At 37.0% G+C, this 14,657-nt stretch overlaps 2 protein-coding genes across 2 annotated transcripts; one reads left to right on the forward strand and one right to left on the reverse strand.

Moving 5' to 3' along the window:
- Positions 1-226: 226 nt before the first annotated feature.
- LOC141831200 (putative ubiquitin-conjugating enzyme E2 38) lies at positions 227-5,285 on the reverse strand. The gene is made up of 8 exons (XM_074718613.1): positions 5,160-5,285; positions 4,976-5,081; positions 3,629-3,763; positions 3,132-3,539; positions 2,521-2,584; positions 1,514-1,653; positions 1,117-1,428; positions 227-705 (listed from the first exon to the last, which is right to left on the reverse strand). The coding sequence occupies exons 1-8, from the start codon at positions 5,207-5,209 to the stop codon at positions 415-417; spliced, it is 1,506 nt and encodes a 501-aa protein (XP_074574714.1). The 5' UTR covers positions 5,210-5,285; the 3' UTR covers positions 227-414.
- Positions 5,286-14,216: 8,931 nt separating this feature from the next.
- On the forward strand, positions 14,217-14,657 carry LOC141830640 (uncharacterized). Its single transcript, XM_074718047.1, has one exon. The coding sequence runs from the start codon at positions 14,217-14,219 to the stop codon at positions 14,655-14,657; it is 441 nt and encodes a 146-aa protein (XP_074574148.1).

Here is a 14,657-nt window from a genome sequence, read left to right on the forward strand (position 1 = left end):
TTTCAAACATCTCCATTGCACTCTTGAATTATAGATTACGAAGAAACTTTTGCACAAGTCACTTGCATAAATTAAGTCTGAATAATGCGAAAGAAAAATTAAACATTGATGAACCAAAGAAATGCGATGCAAATAAACTTCTCAAGATTTCATTAGAATGATTGATTGCTTTGCAAACTAAAACCATAAACCTGAGATGATGCAGTTGCTGTGTTTTTTCACAAAATGAGAGCCAAGCAGATGATAAAACTAGCATCCAGCAGTATTTACATAAATTATTTACATGTCAGACAAGTTAGACCATAAATGCATAGAGTTGATGATACTGTCTAATTTATCTACAGGCCGAGATTTAAACTAGATGACGCCTTATGGCAAAATTATTTAGGAGCTCAATGTTACCCGAAGCTGAGTTCATAACCTTAGTGTAGTGTCTGCTCTTTTGCCCATTCCATCTTTGACCTTCTGGGCCAGGAATTCATCACAATCAGCTCCTTTAACAGTGAATTCCATAAGAAGGTCCTCAAATAGTTTCTTTAAAGACGCCTTGAATGTGGCAGAGCAACTCTTATCGCCCTCATCGACATCCTGCACGCCTTCACCGACAACACATCCAACTTGAGCACCATCCACGTAAGCTTTGCATGAGACTAGGATGGCACGCCCCCGGTTACGGAAATGTCCAGCCACAAAGTCACCAAAATGCTGTAAACAAAATGTTGTTGGTCAAGTGTGAAAGAACAACATGAGCCATCCCCACCAATATACAAAATATATGTTAAGCTTTCAAAATCACCATGAAAAACCAATCGCAATGATTATTCTAGTCATATTCAGGATCAAAAAGAAAGAAACAAACGACGCATGATCCACAAAATCTTCCAAACGTCACCCAAGGTTACCAAATAGCTTGACAGTCAATATGAACATCATCATTAAACCATGTTTGCTGCAACTATTTGGGATGGGCTTATAAGTTTGGATAAATTTCGGCACTGGCATCTAGAAATATCAACAACCTTCTGCATTTTTCATCCAGGTTTGGCACCAATATTGATAATTTTAAGGAAAATAAAAGTAATCAAGTAACAGCTACGAAAACAGCATGAAACATACCATTGGCGGCCTCCGTAGTGAGTATAGCATTGTCGTGCAGGATAAGAGAAAGGTATCTTCATTATAACTGAGGGACTTCTGCTCCCCATACTCTGTATTAGCAGTTGGTGCATATCCTGGCTCATTAAAGTATGGCTTTGCATTTAGAACTAGAGCCTGAATAGAAACCAAGACCTGCAGCATTGTTGAATTTGATGGATTCCACCTTTCGCATCCTGTGCCAGACCAGGTATTCAGAAGGCTAAGACAAACCTTCCCACACTTATATAAGTTTGGGTTGAGTCTGAGTCCACCAGAATGATAATGAAGAATCTAAATAAGGAGAATTCTAGTTAATTTGGGTAACCTTGTGAGAGAAACATTGTTTTGTAGAAATAGAGTGAGAAATGTTTCATACAGGAGGTACTTGTGGATATTGTGGAGGAAAGTATACATCAAAGAAGAATAGACCATCATGATATGGAGTTCCTGCTGGTCCTATAATAACAGCTCTCAGAATGTCCATCCTATCTTCATATACTCGAACATATATTGTTTCTGCTCAGGAAATGAAAAGGAAAGAAATAAGAAAGACAATGTACGATCCAATAAACATGACAAAAAGAAACGACATGATGAACCTGATTACCAAATATTCTAGGTTAATCTCTGGAAATCAAATAAGATCAGCTTACAAGTAAACATCTAAAGGCAAGAATTCTCTCAGAGACATTTGATAATATTGATACAGAGAACCAGGATACAATATTGAACTTGAAACATCAGAGTAACTTGGATTTCCCAGCAGTCTGTCTGAGAAACAATACCTAACTGCCTCTAGTGGACTTGTCCAAAAGATTTTAATGTGTATCATCATAAATCAAGTATTTAACAACCACAATTTAGTACTTTGTTTTCACAAGATAAAGCACATCACAATCTGTCAAGTGTCACCTAATAGAAAAGATATTTTGGATATCTGAATCCTATAGATATGCAGAATTCTGCCAAGTGCAGAAGTTGATCTACTAACTGTATTTACATATGAAATTTAACAGACATTTGGGTTCATAGAAGCCCAAACAATTGCATGGACAATTAGATACTCCAACTTATTTGGGTATCTTTTTTCCCTAGACCAGTAAATTAAAGAAACTTTATTTTCATCTAAAATTCTAGTGTTTCCACCCTATTTGATTATAAACTGTTGATGAAGCCTAAATAACTAGATAAAAGCATTTTGAAAAGAAAAAAAAAACTTCGTACACAGTAGACTTATAAAAGCATTTGATACTATCAGAGAATTTATAGTGTAAAACAAATGTAATAACCAAAAGAGTATAAAGTGGGAATTCAACATATCTAAATTAAATAACTAAACTAGAATTAGCAACTCAGTATGATTAGTACATGGGATGATCTTACCAGGTAAATCTTTCTCTAGAACCTTCCACTCATGTTGAATCCTTTTTGCCCAATCTTTTGAAGGCTGTTAATAAAAAGAGATTAGGAATATGCAACCATAAATTGAATCTCATCACAAGTGAGAAAGTGAGAATATATAGGGATCAGGATAGAAATGGGGTAGACCAGGCATTGAATCTCATTCCCAGTCCATGCCACATGTGGGGCACAACAGAGCAGAGTGAAATGGTTACAGAGGAAAATCTTGCTCCCCATCCTTACCTGCTTTTCTGTGCAAGTTAGGACTGAGGCAAAGACAGGGAAACACAAGCATGCAGATACATAAATCCACATTGTATCACACCTACATTATGGGGTGGGCCTACAACCCTGACCATGCTCGGTTAGATGTGGTCCCTCAAATAATTAAATATATAAATCCACCTGATTCAACTAGATCAAAACAATGCATAGTGGGACATCATTTATTGCCACATCCTTGCCCTACTTCCAGGTTATACTTCCGTATCTCATCTAAATTATGCATTGGGTCATATAACCCTGTCCATGGTGGACAGATGCAGGTAACCATATCAATGGAAATTATCATCCCTAAGAGTGATGCTACTTACATTAATTTTCTTAACAGTCGGAACAGTTTTGAGAAGCTCTGGTCTGCTGAAATAGTGATCTGAGTGTTCTCTAACAGTATCAAATTGCTTAAATGATTTATAGTTCACATCAATCTCATCTTCAACAATGATCTTCTTGTTCTTTTTTGGATCTTCAGCTGCAGGATTCTTCAACCAAGGTACAGGTGCTTCAACACCGGTTGGCAGGTCTATATCATCAAACTTAGCAGCCAAAACCAAATTGAAATCCTTCTCGCTCGTGTCAGCACCATAATCATAATCATAATCATCACAATCATCTTCTTCATAATCATATTCATCATCATCAAGATAATTAAGATCCGCCTCAAAGCTTTGGCTGGAACCATTATTTGCACTTGAAATGAGAGGGTAAGCAGATAGTGGATCCTAGATTCAGATTAAAAAAATAAGAAATGCTTTCATATTCCCATTAGGAGATGGTACAAAAAGAAAATCCATTTATTGAGCATAAGTACCTTTACTTGCTTTTGCCAGCTGTTATCATATCCAATAGGTTGTTTGTTCTTGTAGTCCGAAGTGCTTTCACCAATTATCATAACACCATCAGTGTCATCCTCTCCATCAAGCTCAATTACCTCATGAGGAATAACCTTAAATGCAGAAAGGATAGCACATCAAATTTGGAATGTAGTTTGTATAGCACATCAAATGAATGAATATGAGTTTGACAATATTCCGCTGACAAAGAGAAGTAAGAATGATAAATAATAAGAATATAAAAAAAAAACGAGAGAGAGAGAGAGATCAGTGACAAGAACTTAAATAGAAATCAACTTTATGCTGCTATTAATTGTCTGAATAATACATTACATTCCCTATCCTGGAAAACAGGTACAACAAAATCTTGCCATGAAATATGCATGCCTCAAATGTTTCTTGTGTGACTGTTGGTCAAACTTAGAGGCCCCTCCTAAGCAATAAAGCCAGAAGAAAAGGGACCTAAATGGCAAGAAAATCAGACATTCATACAACGAAACACAACCAAAAAGTCATAATGATCAAGGATGTCAAGGTATTATACAATGCGCACCAACAGAATTTTCTCCCTGGAAATAGAAAGCAACAAATACATCTATGGCACAAATATAAAATCAGGCCTCTTATAGCCAAGCAAGTGAGTGTATCAGACTCTAAAAACTACACAGTTTCATAGCAACAGCGTGAAGCTCATTATCAGAGCTAAATAAGGCATAATCTCATGCAAAGGTATAGTTCCCTAGCGTCTAAATAATATAAAAAAGTCATGATAAAACTATCTCAGAAACTAAGCTCCATTCCCGAGATGAATAAAATAATTTGAGAACTTTAAGAACAGTCGGGAATGGACCTAAAAGCTGAGCAATATGGTTGTTTTCACTCGTGAAATACTACATATCTTTGAATACCACTGGCATACCTCCAAAGCGCACAATAACATCAGAAGCCTGCTTCATCGAAACATGAATCTAAGCCATGATTATAGTTACAAGATCAATTCAACCAGGAAAAACACTAGGAATTACATACATGAAAAAGGGCACGATCGGCAAAGTAAGAAATTTTCATCCGAAACCACGATTACCGAACTTCATCCTAAGACCACTAGGGTTTTAGTTTAGCGAAGCAGAACCAAACGCTACACCGTAATAAGCAGGTATAAATATCTACAAAGAAAGGCATCAAATCGACTAGCAGTACATCAAGATCGGATTTTTCCACAACCCGTGAAAACTCGCTCTAGCGACAGTTCAAACCTAAGCGAAATTTAACAAGATTTAAATTTCGGCCCCAAAATAAGAAGATCGAGTAGGAAAACCCCGCACCGGATTCCGCTTCCGCTTCGATTGGCCGGCGGTCCAGGCCGCAGACTGCGAGAGCTCAACGACATCCGCGTCCCGGTTCGATGAGCTGCCTGCGAGGCGGCCAAGCCTGTAACGAAATCGACAAATCGTGAGCAAACAGGAAAAAGTGGCGATCAAAAGGGGGCGGCAAGGAAGGAGGGTTCACTCAGGGTCGATGAAGACAGAAGGGTACGACGACGACGACGACTGTTCCATGGAACCCAATGCCGCTGGCGACGATCGGCGGCGATCGAACAAGGGCTCCCGCGATCGGCGAAGCCGAGGAGGAGACGACAACTCACAGGATTTAACGGGTACTACGGAATTGGGCAGCCGCGGGGAGGGAAATTAGCGGAGTTGAAGATCCTATGCAACCCTAATCGATGCAATTTACTCGGACAGGCTTTGCTTTAATAGTACAGCGGCATGGACCAGCTGATGGGCCGTGAGATGGGCAATTGGAACAATAATAATAAAACTATCAGTGTAGAGGATCCGTCACGGAGCCAGGTTTCAGCGAACTTTTTCCGCTGTTAACAATTTCTCAGTGGACGGCTTTCTGATATTACCACCCTCTGTTTTTGTCCTTAAACATTGTAAGGCCTCGCTTACTTCGAAGGAAACAAAAACATTGTTCTAGTCAACTAAACATATTCAATTTTTTTTTTATTTTCCACAATTATTTATGAATTTAGTGTGTCATGGTTAACTTATTAAATAAGTTCTAGTATGTGCTCTTTAATCACGATTATTCTGAAAATTAGATCATAATTTATGGAAACTCTTTACTTAGCTAAAGTGAAACAAGGCATTGTCCCTTCACTAATAGAAAGCAACCTGTGGAAACCTTTTTCATTTTGATATTTGGAGACCTTCATCACTTTCCTCTATGAGAGGAACTTGGTAGTAAACTATCTTTATCGATGATAGATATGTTTCTAGTATTCTTGCCTTGATCTTTCGACTAGTTATATCGAATTTCGATCATAGATTATGAAGAAACTTTTGCGCAAGTTCGCTTGCATGACATCTATTTATGCTCTTCTAGCAATTGCTACATGTCAAAAGTGGCATCTTTAGTGGCTAGATATGAAGTACTTTCTTCGTGGAGATATGACCGAATCGAATGTTGGATGGTTATAGTCCACTTTGTTACTTTTTAGGTATAGAAATTACATACAGTTTAATGGACATCTCTCTCAATCCAAAAATGCTTTTGATCTCTCATGTTTAGCCAAGATTTTTGAAGAAAAAAATTGCAAAAACAAACTTGAAACTTGTAGTAGGTCTCAATCATCTCCCAATTAATCATCGTTTACACATTTATTAGGTCATACATATTGTATGTCATTTCATGACTTCACAATGCTTCACTCCCTATGAAACTGTATTGTGTCTTCTTTGATACAAATAGACCATACACTAAGGGTTGCAATATACATACCTTGATCTAGCACAAAAGCTAAATATTGCGCCTTAGCCGATACCTCAGGTGAAGTTGTTTGGATTTGGCGACAATTAGTGGACATGAGGGTTACCCTTTCTAAACCAACTCTCATACATCGTGGTGATAAATGGATATGTTTCACTTGAGGATCAACCCTATCAAAGTTGAGTATTATATTTCTTGACATTACTATCAGACAAAAGACTATATATGGAATAATTTGCTATCCTACTTCATACAAAAGCAGTGGTTTCTAAATAGGAATTCAAATTTTATCTCATTTAAAAATCTATACCTTGGATCCTTTCCCTTGGTTGCAGACGGCAGAGTTCTTCCCTCCATGATCCACCTTTTAGTGTTCGATGCCAAACATCTTTCCCCTCTGGTAGGCAGTGATCCCATACCGCATGCCTGGGGACACAGCCTGAGAGGAACAGCAACCAGCACCATTCCAGAAGCGTCGGACAAGCTAAAACCACAGGAAGCAGTCAATGAGAATGGAACCTGGAAATGGAAGTTGTTCCAAAACTTACTACCAAACTCTATCTTACTCAGCTATGGCTTCTGTGCAGGGAGCAGTTTTGGAGAAAGGAGAAGATGCACCAGTCAGCTCACAAGCCAGGGAATGGAGTGTACAATCACTAGCTCATCATGTACATTTCTAAAGGATGAAGATGGAGAACCATAGAACACTGATGAGCAAAAGGCATGGAATGACATGGAGATGCCCAACTATAACTACGGGATTATGGTTGCTTGACTATAATTATGACATGATAGCTTCTCCACTATTGACTTTGGAGCCCAAATTAGTTGTTGACATGGTAGAGGCACCCATAACCGTTAATGTTGGAAATAATGACCCACTTATCCACTTATATAGAGGTCAAGGAGATCAGTCATTCTCAAGAGCATTTACATCAACAAATGGAATTAAAGCAGTCAAAATTATAATTTATATGCGTATGAATTATATTATATAATTTTCAAGGTAACAGTTCTACATTAAGAAGTTTGTAATTCTCAAATTATAAATAATACATCAATTGAAATAACAGAACTATGTTGTAGTACCTCAAATACTTCTGCATTTCTTTCTCTTCTGTTTTATTTTCTACAAAAAGCATCCTTCTCCTACAATTTAATACTTATTTTTCTGATGCCGGGCGGGATAGTGATTATCTTGTGGATAGCATTAATTCCATTGATCGACTATGAACGTCGAAAAAATCTTCTAAAATCTATTGATTTGAAAGAATACCAAGAGATAGAGAAATAAACGGTATTATCGAAAAATATTATTCATCAACAACTTCTTCCAATATCAACTAAACAATTGCTTAAATAGATCTAAAACTCTAAGATGCAAAAGAAAAAAAATCCTAACAGAAAGAAAAAAAATTAATAGATTCTAAAGGACTCAAAATCTTACAATACAAAAATAAAAATTATCAAAAATACCCTAATTATCAAAAATCATAAAAATTACTAAAAAATAATAATTTACTAAAAATAATAAAAAAGATCTAACGAATCCTCCTACATCAATCGCCTTGGGTTGCATTAACTTGGCAAAAAACTCATCTTCAAATTTAGAGTTTCAGAATGTCAGCTGATGCTCTGAAGGCTGTGCAAACCATTTGCTCAAGCAGCTGATACGGTTTTAAAGTTTCAAGGTAATGGAGTCTCTTTTCTCCTTCTCTGATTGGATCAAGAAGAGGCTTCTGCTCAAAAAGCAAAGGTGGAGAAGCATTCCAAATCTGCTTAATTGGTTCATAGCAGAACTGGACGAAGCCATGCTTACAGGTAGCATATCCTGTATTCTTACTGGTCCACTTCTGGGTAGCTGGATAGAAAAAATTCTCACGCCACAGCCTCTCCATTATCTTAGACTCGACTCCAAATTTAGAAGCATACATCTTGGTAAACTTGGTAGGAGTAAAAGCCCAACCATGCAGTCCTGCAGAGAATGCCACAATACCCTTCTCTGGATACACATGGAAGTCATCAAGAAAAGCATCTTCATAGGTTGCCATGATAACATTAGCATTCTCTATGACACGTTGGAATGGCTTCCTCAATTTGAATATATGTAGGATCTTCAAATGCTTGGTTTTTGTCTACAACTTCTAAATCATCTGCAGCAAGAATATTATTCAGGTTGCATGCGGCCTTGAGAGCTTTAGATTGTTTCTGTTCCTCCTTTGAGAAATTGCTGTAGTGATCTATGAACTTCGATGCCTTTTCATATCTCTTTGAAGCTCGAGCATATTTCCCAGATTTGAGTAGTGCATTTCTTTCCTCTTTCTTCTTCGCGGCGCATCAATTTTCTCTTGATTGTTGGTGAGGCCCCATGATTCCATATTCTTGACAAAAGACATCATTTCCACTTCAAAATAGATAGTGCTGTTAGGATGAACTACAGCAAGTTCTTGGTTTGATTCAGTGGGGGCATATGCATATTCAGGCGGGATAGTAACCAGGGCAACTTCTCCCTCTTCATGGTTACTGCAGCTCAGTCGAAACCCTTGATCACTTGTTCTTCATCAATTTGAAGATCTATACCAACTTCATCCACCTCATCATCGTCATCAACTGAATCATTAGTTGCCTCAATCTCACCTTCCACGTCTTCCACGTCTTCGTCAATCAACTGGTAAAACTCTTCCGTATAATCATCGACCAAATTTGCATCTTGCCTCAACACATGACGTCGTTGAAATACAGTTTGAGTGTACCCCAAAGGACAAAAGTGACCATCTTCTCCCAATCAATGATCTTGATTTTGCCTTGTTTGTCTTGTGAGTGTCGTAATTTCTCCCACCACACTGATGCTCGACCTTTGAATTTAATTACAACCGATTTGACTTTCACATGATCAGGTACTTCCTCATAATAAAAAATTTTCTCCACTTGATTTTGCCTTGTTTGTCTTGTGAGTGTCGTAATTTCTCCCACCACACTGATGCTCGACCTTTGAATTTAATTACAACCGATTTGACTTTCACATGATCAGGTACTTCCTCGTAATAAAAAATTTTCTCCACTTCGTTATGCCAATCAATAAATCCTTCATCTTGAAACATACTAGAAAATCGAGAAAATCAACTGAAAACCTGATATCTCCGTACCGCTTCTCTCGACCAAGGCTTCTGCGATTATGATAAGGGTTTTGAAAAGTGAAATCAGAATTAGAATAAAGGAACTTACAATCTTCAAGATCTCGCACCGCTAGACGCTTAGTTAATTTTATGATTTTTCTCTGTAGATCAAGAATCTCATCTTGGGTGTTACGATCATAGTACGAGGCTTTCTCAACCGGGACCTACCTGCCATAATCACAACCACGATAACTATCCATGAGATCTAGAGGGTTCTAATACCAACTAATGTCGAACGAGATATTTATCCTGCGGACAATATTGATTCCGTTAATCGACTGTGAACGCCGAAAATAATCTTCTAAAATCTATTGATTCGACCAGGAAATAGGGAAATAAACGACACTGCCGAAAAATATTATTCATCAACAACTTCTTCCAATTATCAACTAAACAATTGCTTAAATAGACCCAAAACTCTAAGATGCAAAAGAAAAAAAATCCTAACAGAAAGAAAAAAAAATCTTAACAGATTCAAAATCCTAAAAATCTTAAACGGATTCAAAATCCTAAAATACAAAAAATAAAAATTACCAAAAATACTCTAATTATCAAAAATTCTGAAAATTACTAAAAAATTAAAAAAAAATCTAAACAATCCTCCTGCATCACTTCCTTAATGAGTTTGGGTAACTAATTGCACACTAGATGGTTTGTAGAGGTTTTTGCATGTACTACTTTCCTTCCCTTTCTCATTGTCCCTCGGATTCGTCCCTCGGATCTTTCCATTCAAGTAAATCCACCCTAATACTTACTCTGCATGTTTTTTAGGTTCCAAGTTATAAACATGGCATTCATATCTACCGTTATCAAATACTCTACAGCTTCACTTTCAGGGCTCCTATTCTTTATTTCCATGGATATGGTTCTGGCATGCCATTTACAGCTCGTATGGTCATTGAACTTGTTGCATCTGTTTTCCACTAACCGAGAAATGAACTCTTCCTAGATGGCTGCCCTTTGAAGTTAAGACCTGCCTGCATATTCTCTCAACCTACCTAGGTAGGGGTGTCAAAAATGGACCCAACCCGCCAACCTGATCTGACCTAATCCGAAAAAAATCAAGTTAGGATTCAGGATTTTCAAGTTCCGATTGAAGGTTTTGGATTGAAATAAATTTATGTCGGGTCATATTCGGGTGGACCCAAATTTAAGGGTTAGGGAATTTTTTAGGAGTTAAATCAAATTTTATTTTGAAAATTAAGATATTTTATGTAATATTAATATGATAACGACAAAATATTGAAAATACAGAATTATCAGAAAAAATAACAAAAAAATTCTGGGTCATTCGGATTTTTTGGATTGGTCGGGTTATACGGGTTCGGATTTAAAATTTCAAGTTGAATTTAGGTTCAAGATTTTTTTAATAATATTTTATTTCAACCCGACCTGAACCCACCTCGACCCATCTAAATTGAGACCCCTATACCTAGGGAATCAAAATAGGCATTCATCACCGAGGAGTTAATGCACACATAACTTATGTTTCATTATATTACACGTAGCCAATGTTCTTGAGACATCAGGACCGTCCTTTTTGTGTTGGACTGGAGGACTCTGCCAAATCTCCCCATTAAAGATGGTACTGTGTCTTCTCTAAATGCAAGATATCTCTGAGACAAAACCAGTAGAGTTTCGTAAAAATTACAGTATTTGAAAGGATGATCAGCAGGCTCATAACTGTAGGAGCTAACAACACAATTTACACCATAAATCTGAATCCTAAATTTCTGCACGATCTTGCTCTGTGGCTGATTCCATCTTTCAAGAGCAACTGACTACTTGAATTTTTTTACATTTTAGGAGCAAGAGAAGAGCAAAGGACTGGAACCTCAGAGGAGGTAGTGGCTGCTCCAGAATAAGACCTATAAACTGATTTAACTGAAAATCATCTATTTGAATCCCACCTCCAAACTGATGTTTTAGTTTAGCAACAATCAAGGTCTTCAGCAACCTCTCTTTCGCTTGAACTATTTTGTCAGTGATAATGAATGCTTGTAAAATTCTAAAATCCTGCACCTTTTCAGTTGTACTCTAGCCATTAATTCACACTTACATTTTTCTTAAAAAGTTTCAGTTATTAATCCCATCAAAGATGAACTTACGACACGATATGACTTTAGTCATTCTAGCAATACTGGTGACGTTTTATCAAGGTTAGTAGTGATGTTTAATCAAAATTTTGGTAGAAAGATTAGAATGAACCTAAAAGATAGAATATCTAAAATGGAGGAGGGAATAATTAATATGCCTACTGCAATAAAAAAGGCATATATTCTGTATATATATGTTTATTTTTTCATTACATAATTAAATAAATCCTCACTTGATAATAATATTTGATTGAGCTAATAATATCATTTTAAAAGTTTTATGAGGGATTTTTTTTATGCTTAGCAAACAAGATCATGACTTATCACTTATTTTCATTGTAAACTTCGTTAGTATGAGGACAAACTAATATACTATTTTTTTTAGGGGATCAGCATTAGAGGGTTAATATTTATTTTATAAAAATTATAAATTTAAATTATATAACATTAAATGAATAATAATTTAAGGAGGCAGTTAGGCAAGACCATCCCTTAGAAAAAAACCTTAAACTCGAATATTATATAAATATTCCCTTTAAAATTACCATATCAGTTTAATATCCATTATATACTTAGAACTAATATATTGTTAGTTAACAAAACTTATGAAATATAATACTTCAAGTCTTATTGTTAGCCTAATTAATAAAGTTTTGTAATAAATTGATGGAGAGTTGAGAGTACAAGTGGATAAGTGCATCCTAGAATTTGAGTGGCATAAAGTTCATAAGTCATTTAAAATTGAAGGTAATTGACTAGATGAGGCCAAGGATTTTTCTTTAAAGCATAGTGGCTAACTTGTTTTCTTCTGTTCTTATGGTAAATGATGAGTGACGGATGCAACAGGAACAGATATAGCAATTAAACATTTAAATTTTATTTTATTTTTTCTTTCAAGCTTCACTTTCTATAAAGTGCTGATGCAGATGCCAAAATCTTATCATATCCACTGTCAGTCCTAGTTAAAGTTTCAAACTGCATGCCATATGCATTTTTGGGTGAAATTCTTTATAGGTTTCTTTATATATATATATAAATACAAAACCAATCATAGAACGAAATCAAGCCCATCTAATAAATTAGTTATTCCAAATAATTCAGAGTAAAGAAATGAAAAAGAATTACAAAAATCAAAATTAGTTGACCATTTTGGTTGCATTATTGATGTAGTTAATTTGATTGATTTAGAAACTTAACTACTTTTCTCCTAGCAATATTTTCTTATATAAAATTATACAATATAATAAAAGGCAATGAATATAGACAATCCACTCAATCTCCTTGTCAATATTATGACTTTTTTCCTAACAATATTTGTCGTATAAAATTGTATATATATATAATATATAGGAGAGAAAATGAACATAGTCAATCCACATCAGTTTCATCTTCTACATGATTATTAGAAGAAATCAATCCAGACATCTCTTCATCAGTCTCATCCCTTGTATCTCTATGCCTAAACCCTAAATCTATCTTTATTCAGTTATATGTATAAATCATGAATTACGATGATATATATAAGAAAAATGATAGTATGTTAATATATATATATATATATATGAAAATGAGTTAAAAGATGAAATGCTCTACATTCACTAGTCTCACACACAGTGATTCATTAGGTAAATTAGTTTAGGACAAGTGATTTATTAATCAATTTTGACAACAATGGCATGAGAAGAACCATGATGAGTGCATATATGACCAAATATCCCTTTGCATATATTCTTCATAGGATAGGACATTTTATAAAGAAAACTGTACTGTGCATCATCATCACATTCATTCATCCTCCTCTGGTACACTATCACCCACACAAAAAAGCTATCTCAAACATTTTGATATCTAATCCATAAGGATTGGATTACCATGCAAATGACTGAATGAGCAATTAGGTGACCTTGTTAACAAAACTAAGAAGGTCAATTCACATGGTTAAGGCTAATTAGTTATCTCTCTCAATCATTGGTGCCATATTGAGGCCCCACTCTGCACAATAAAATGCGTGGGGAAGTGAGTCAGCCTTACTATCGAATCATGTGTGCACTGAGAGCCAATCAAACAAACATAGACTTCCACCCACATCAACCAACTTTATCTCCCTTTCCCTCACCTCCTTTGTCTCTCTCATGCCAAAAGATGAGAAAAGGACATGATAATAGCATCAACTCTTACACTAAAAGCTGACCCCCATTCCATTCCACACCAAACCAAAAAAAAAAGTTTTTTATCTTTTTAGAAAATTAATTTTATCATGTAAATAAGCATACACTCCTACTATGTTTTCAAAATAATCTCTTTTCATATAACATTTTGAAACATTGCCACTCTATAGCTCTTACCACCCACCCCTTTAAATTGGCCTCTTCCTCTCTTATTTGCCACCATATCAAGTCAATAAGTAAACAAAGGCTTCTTCTCCCTTCTCTTCCACTCCGGTTCATTCCACTCCACAGCATTTTAAAAAAAAAAGGCGTGAAGATAAATTAAATAGAATTTTAGAAAAAAGGGGGGAAATGAAGAAAGGAATCAGGTGTTTCTTATCTTGTTTCCTGCCATGCGGCACCCTCGACGTCGTCCGCGTCGTCCACCCCAGCGGCCGCGTCGACGAGATCGCCGCCCCGGTCACCGCCGCCGACGTCATGCTCGCGCACCCGAACCACGCCGTCCGCCACCACCCGCCCGCCGCGCTGCTCCCGCCCCACGCCTGCCTGCACCGCGGCCGGATCTACTTCCTCGTCCCCGTCGCCTCCCACAAGTCCGCGCCGCCGCCTCGCGCCGACGCGCCGGCGAAGAGCAAGAGAGCGAACGGCTGGGGCGGGGAGAAGGACGGAGGAGAGAGGAGCGCCCCGGAGCAGTTGAGCAGGGATCGCCGGCGGCGGCGGGGCGGGAGGGTCGGGGCGTGGCGGCCGCATTTGGAGAGCATCGTCGAGATCTCAGCGAGCGAATTAAATTAG

Source organism: Curcuma longa, chromosome 6, assembly GCF_044706935.1.
Source record: "Curcuma longa cultivar G26 ecotype Majalengka, Jawa Barat chromosome 6, ITB_CL_G26_1.1, whole genome shotgun sequence".
Lineage (NCBI taxonomy): Eukaryota > Viridiplantae > Streptophyta > Magnoliopsida > Zingiberales > Zingiberaceae > Curcuma > Curcuma longa.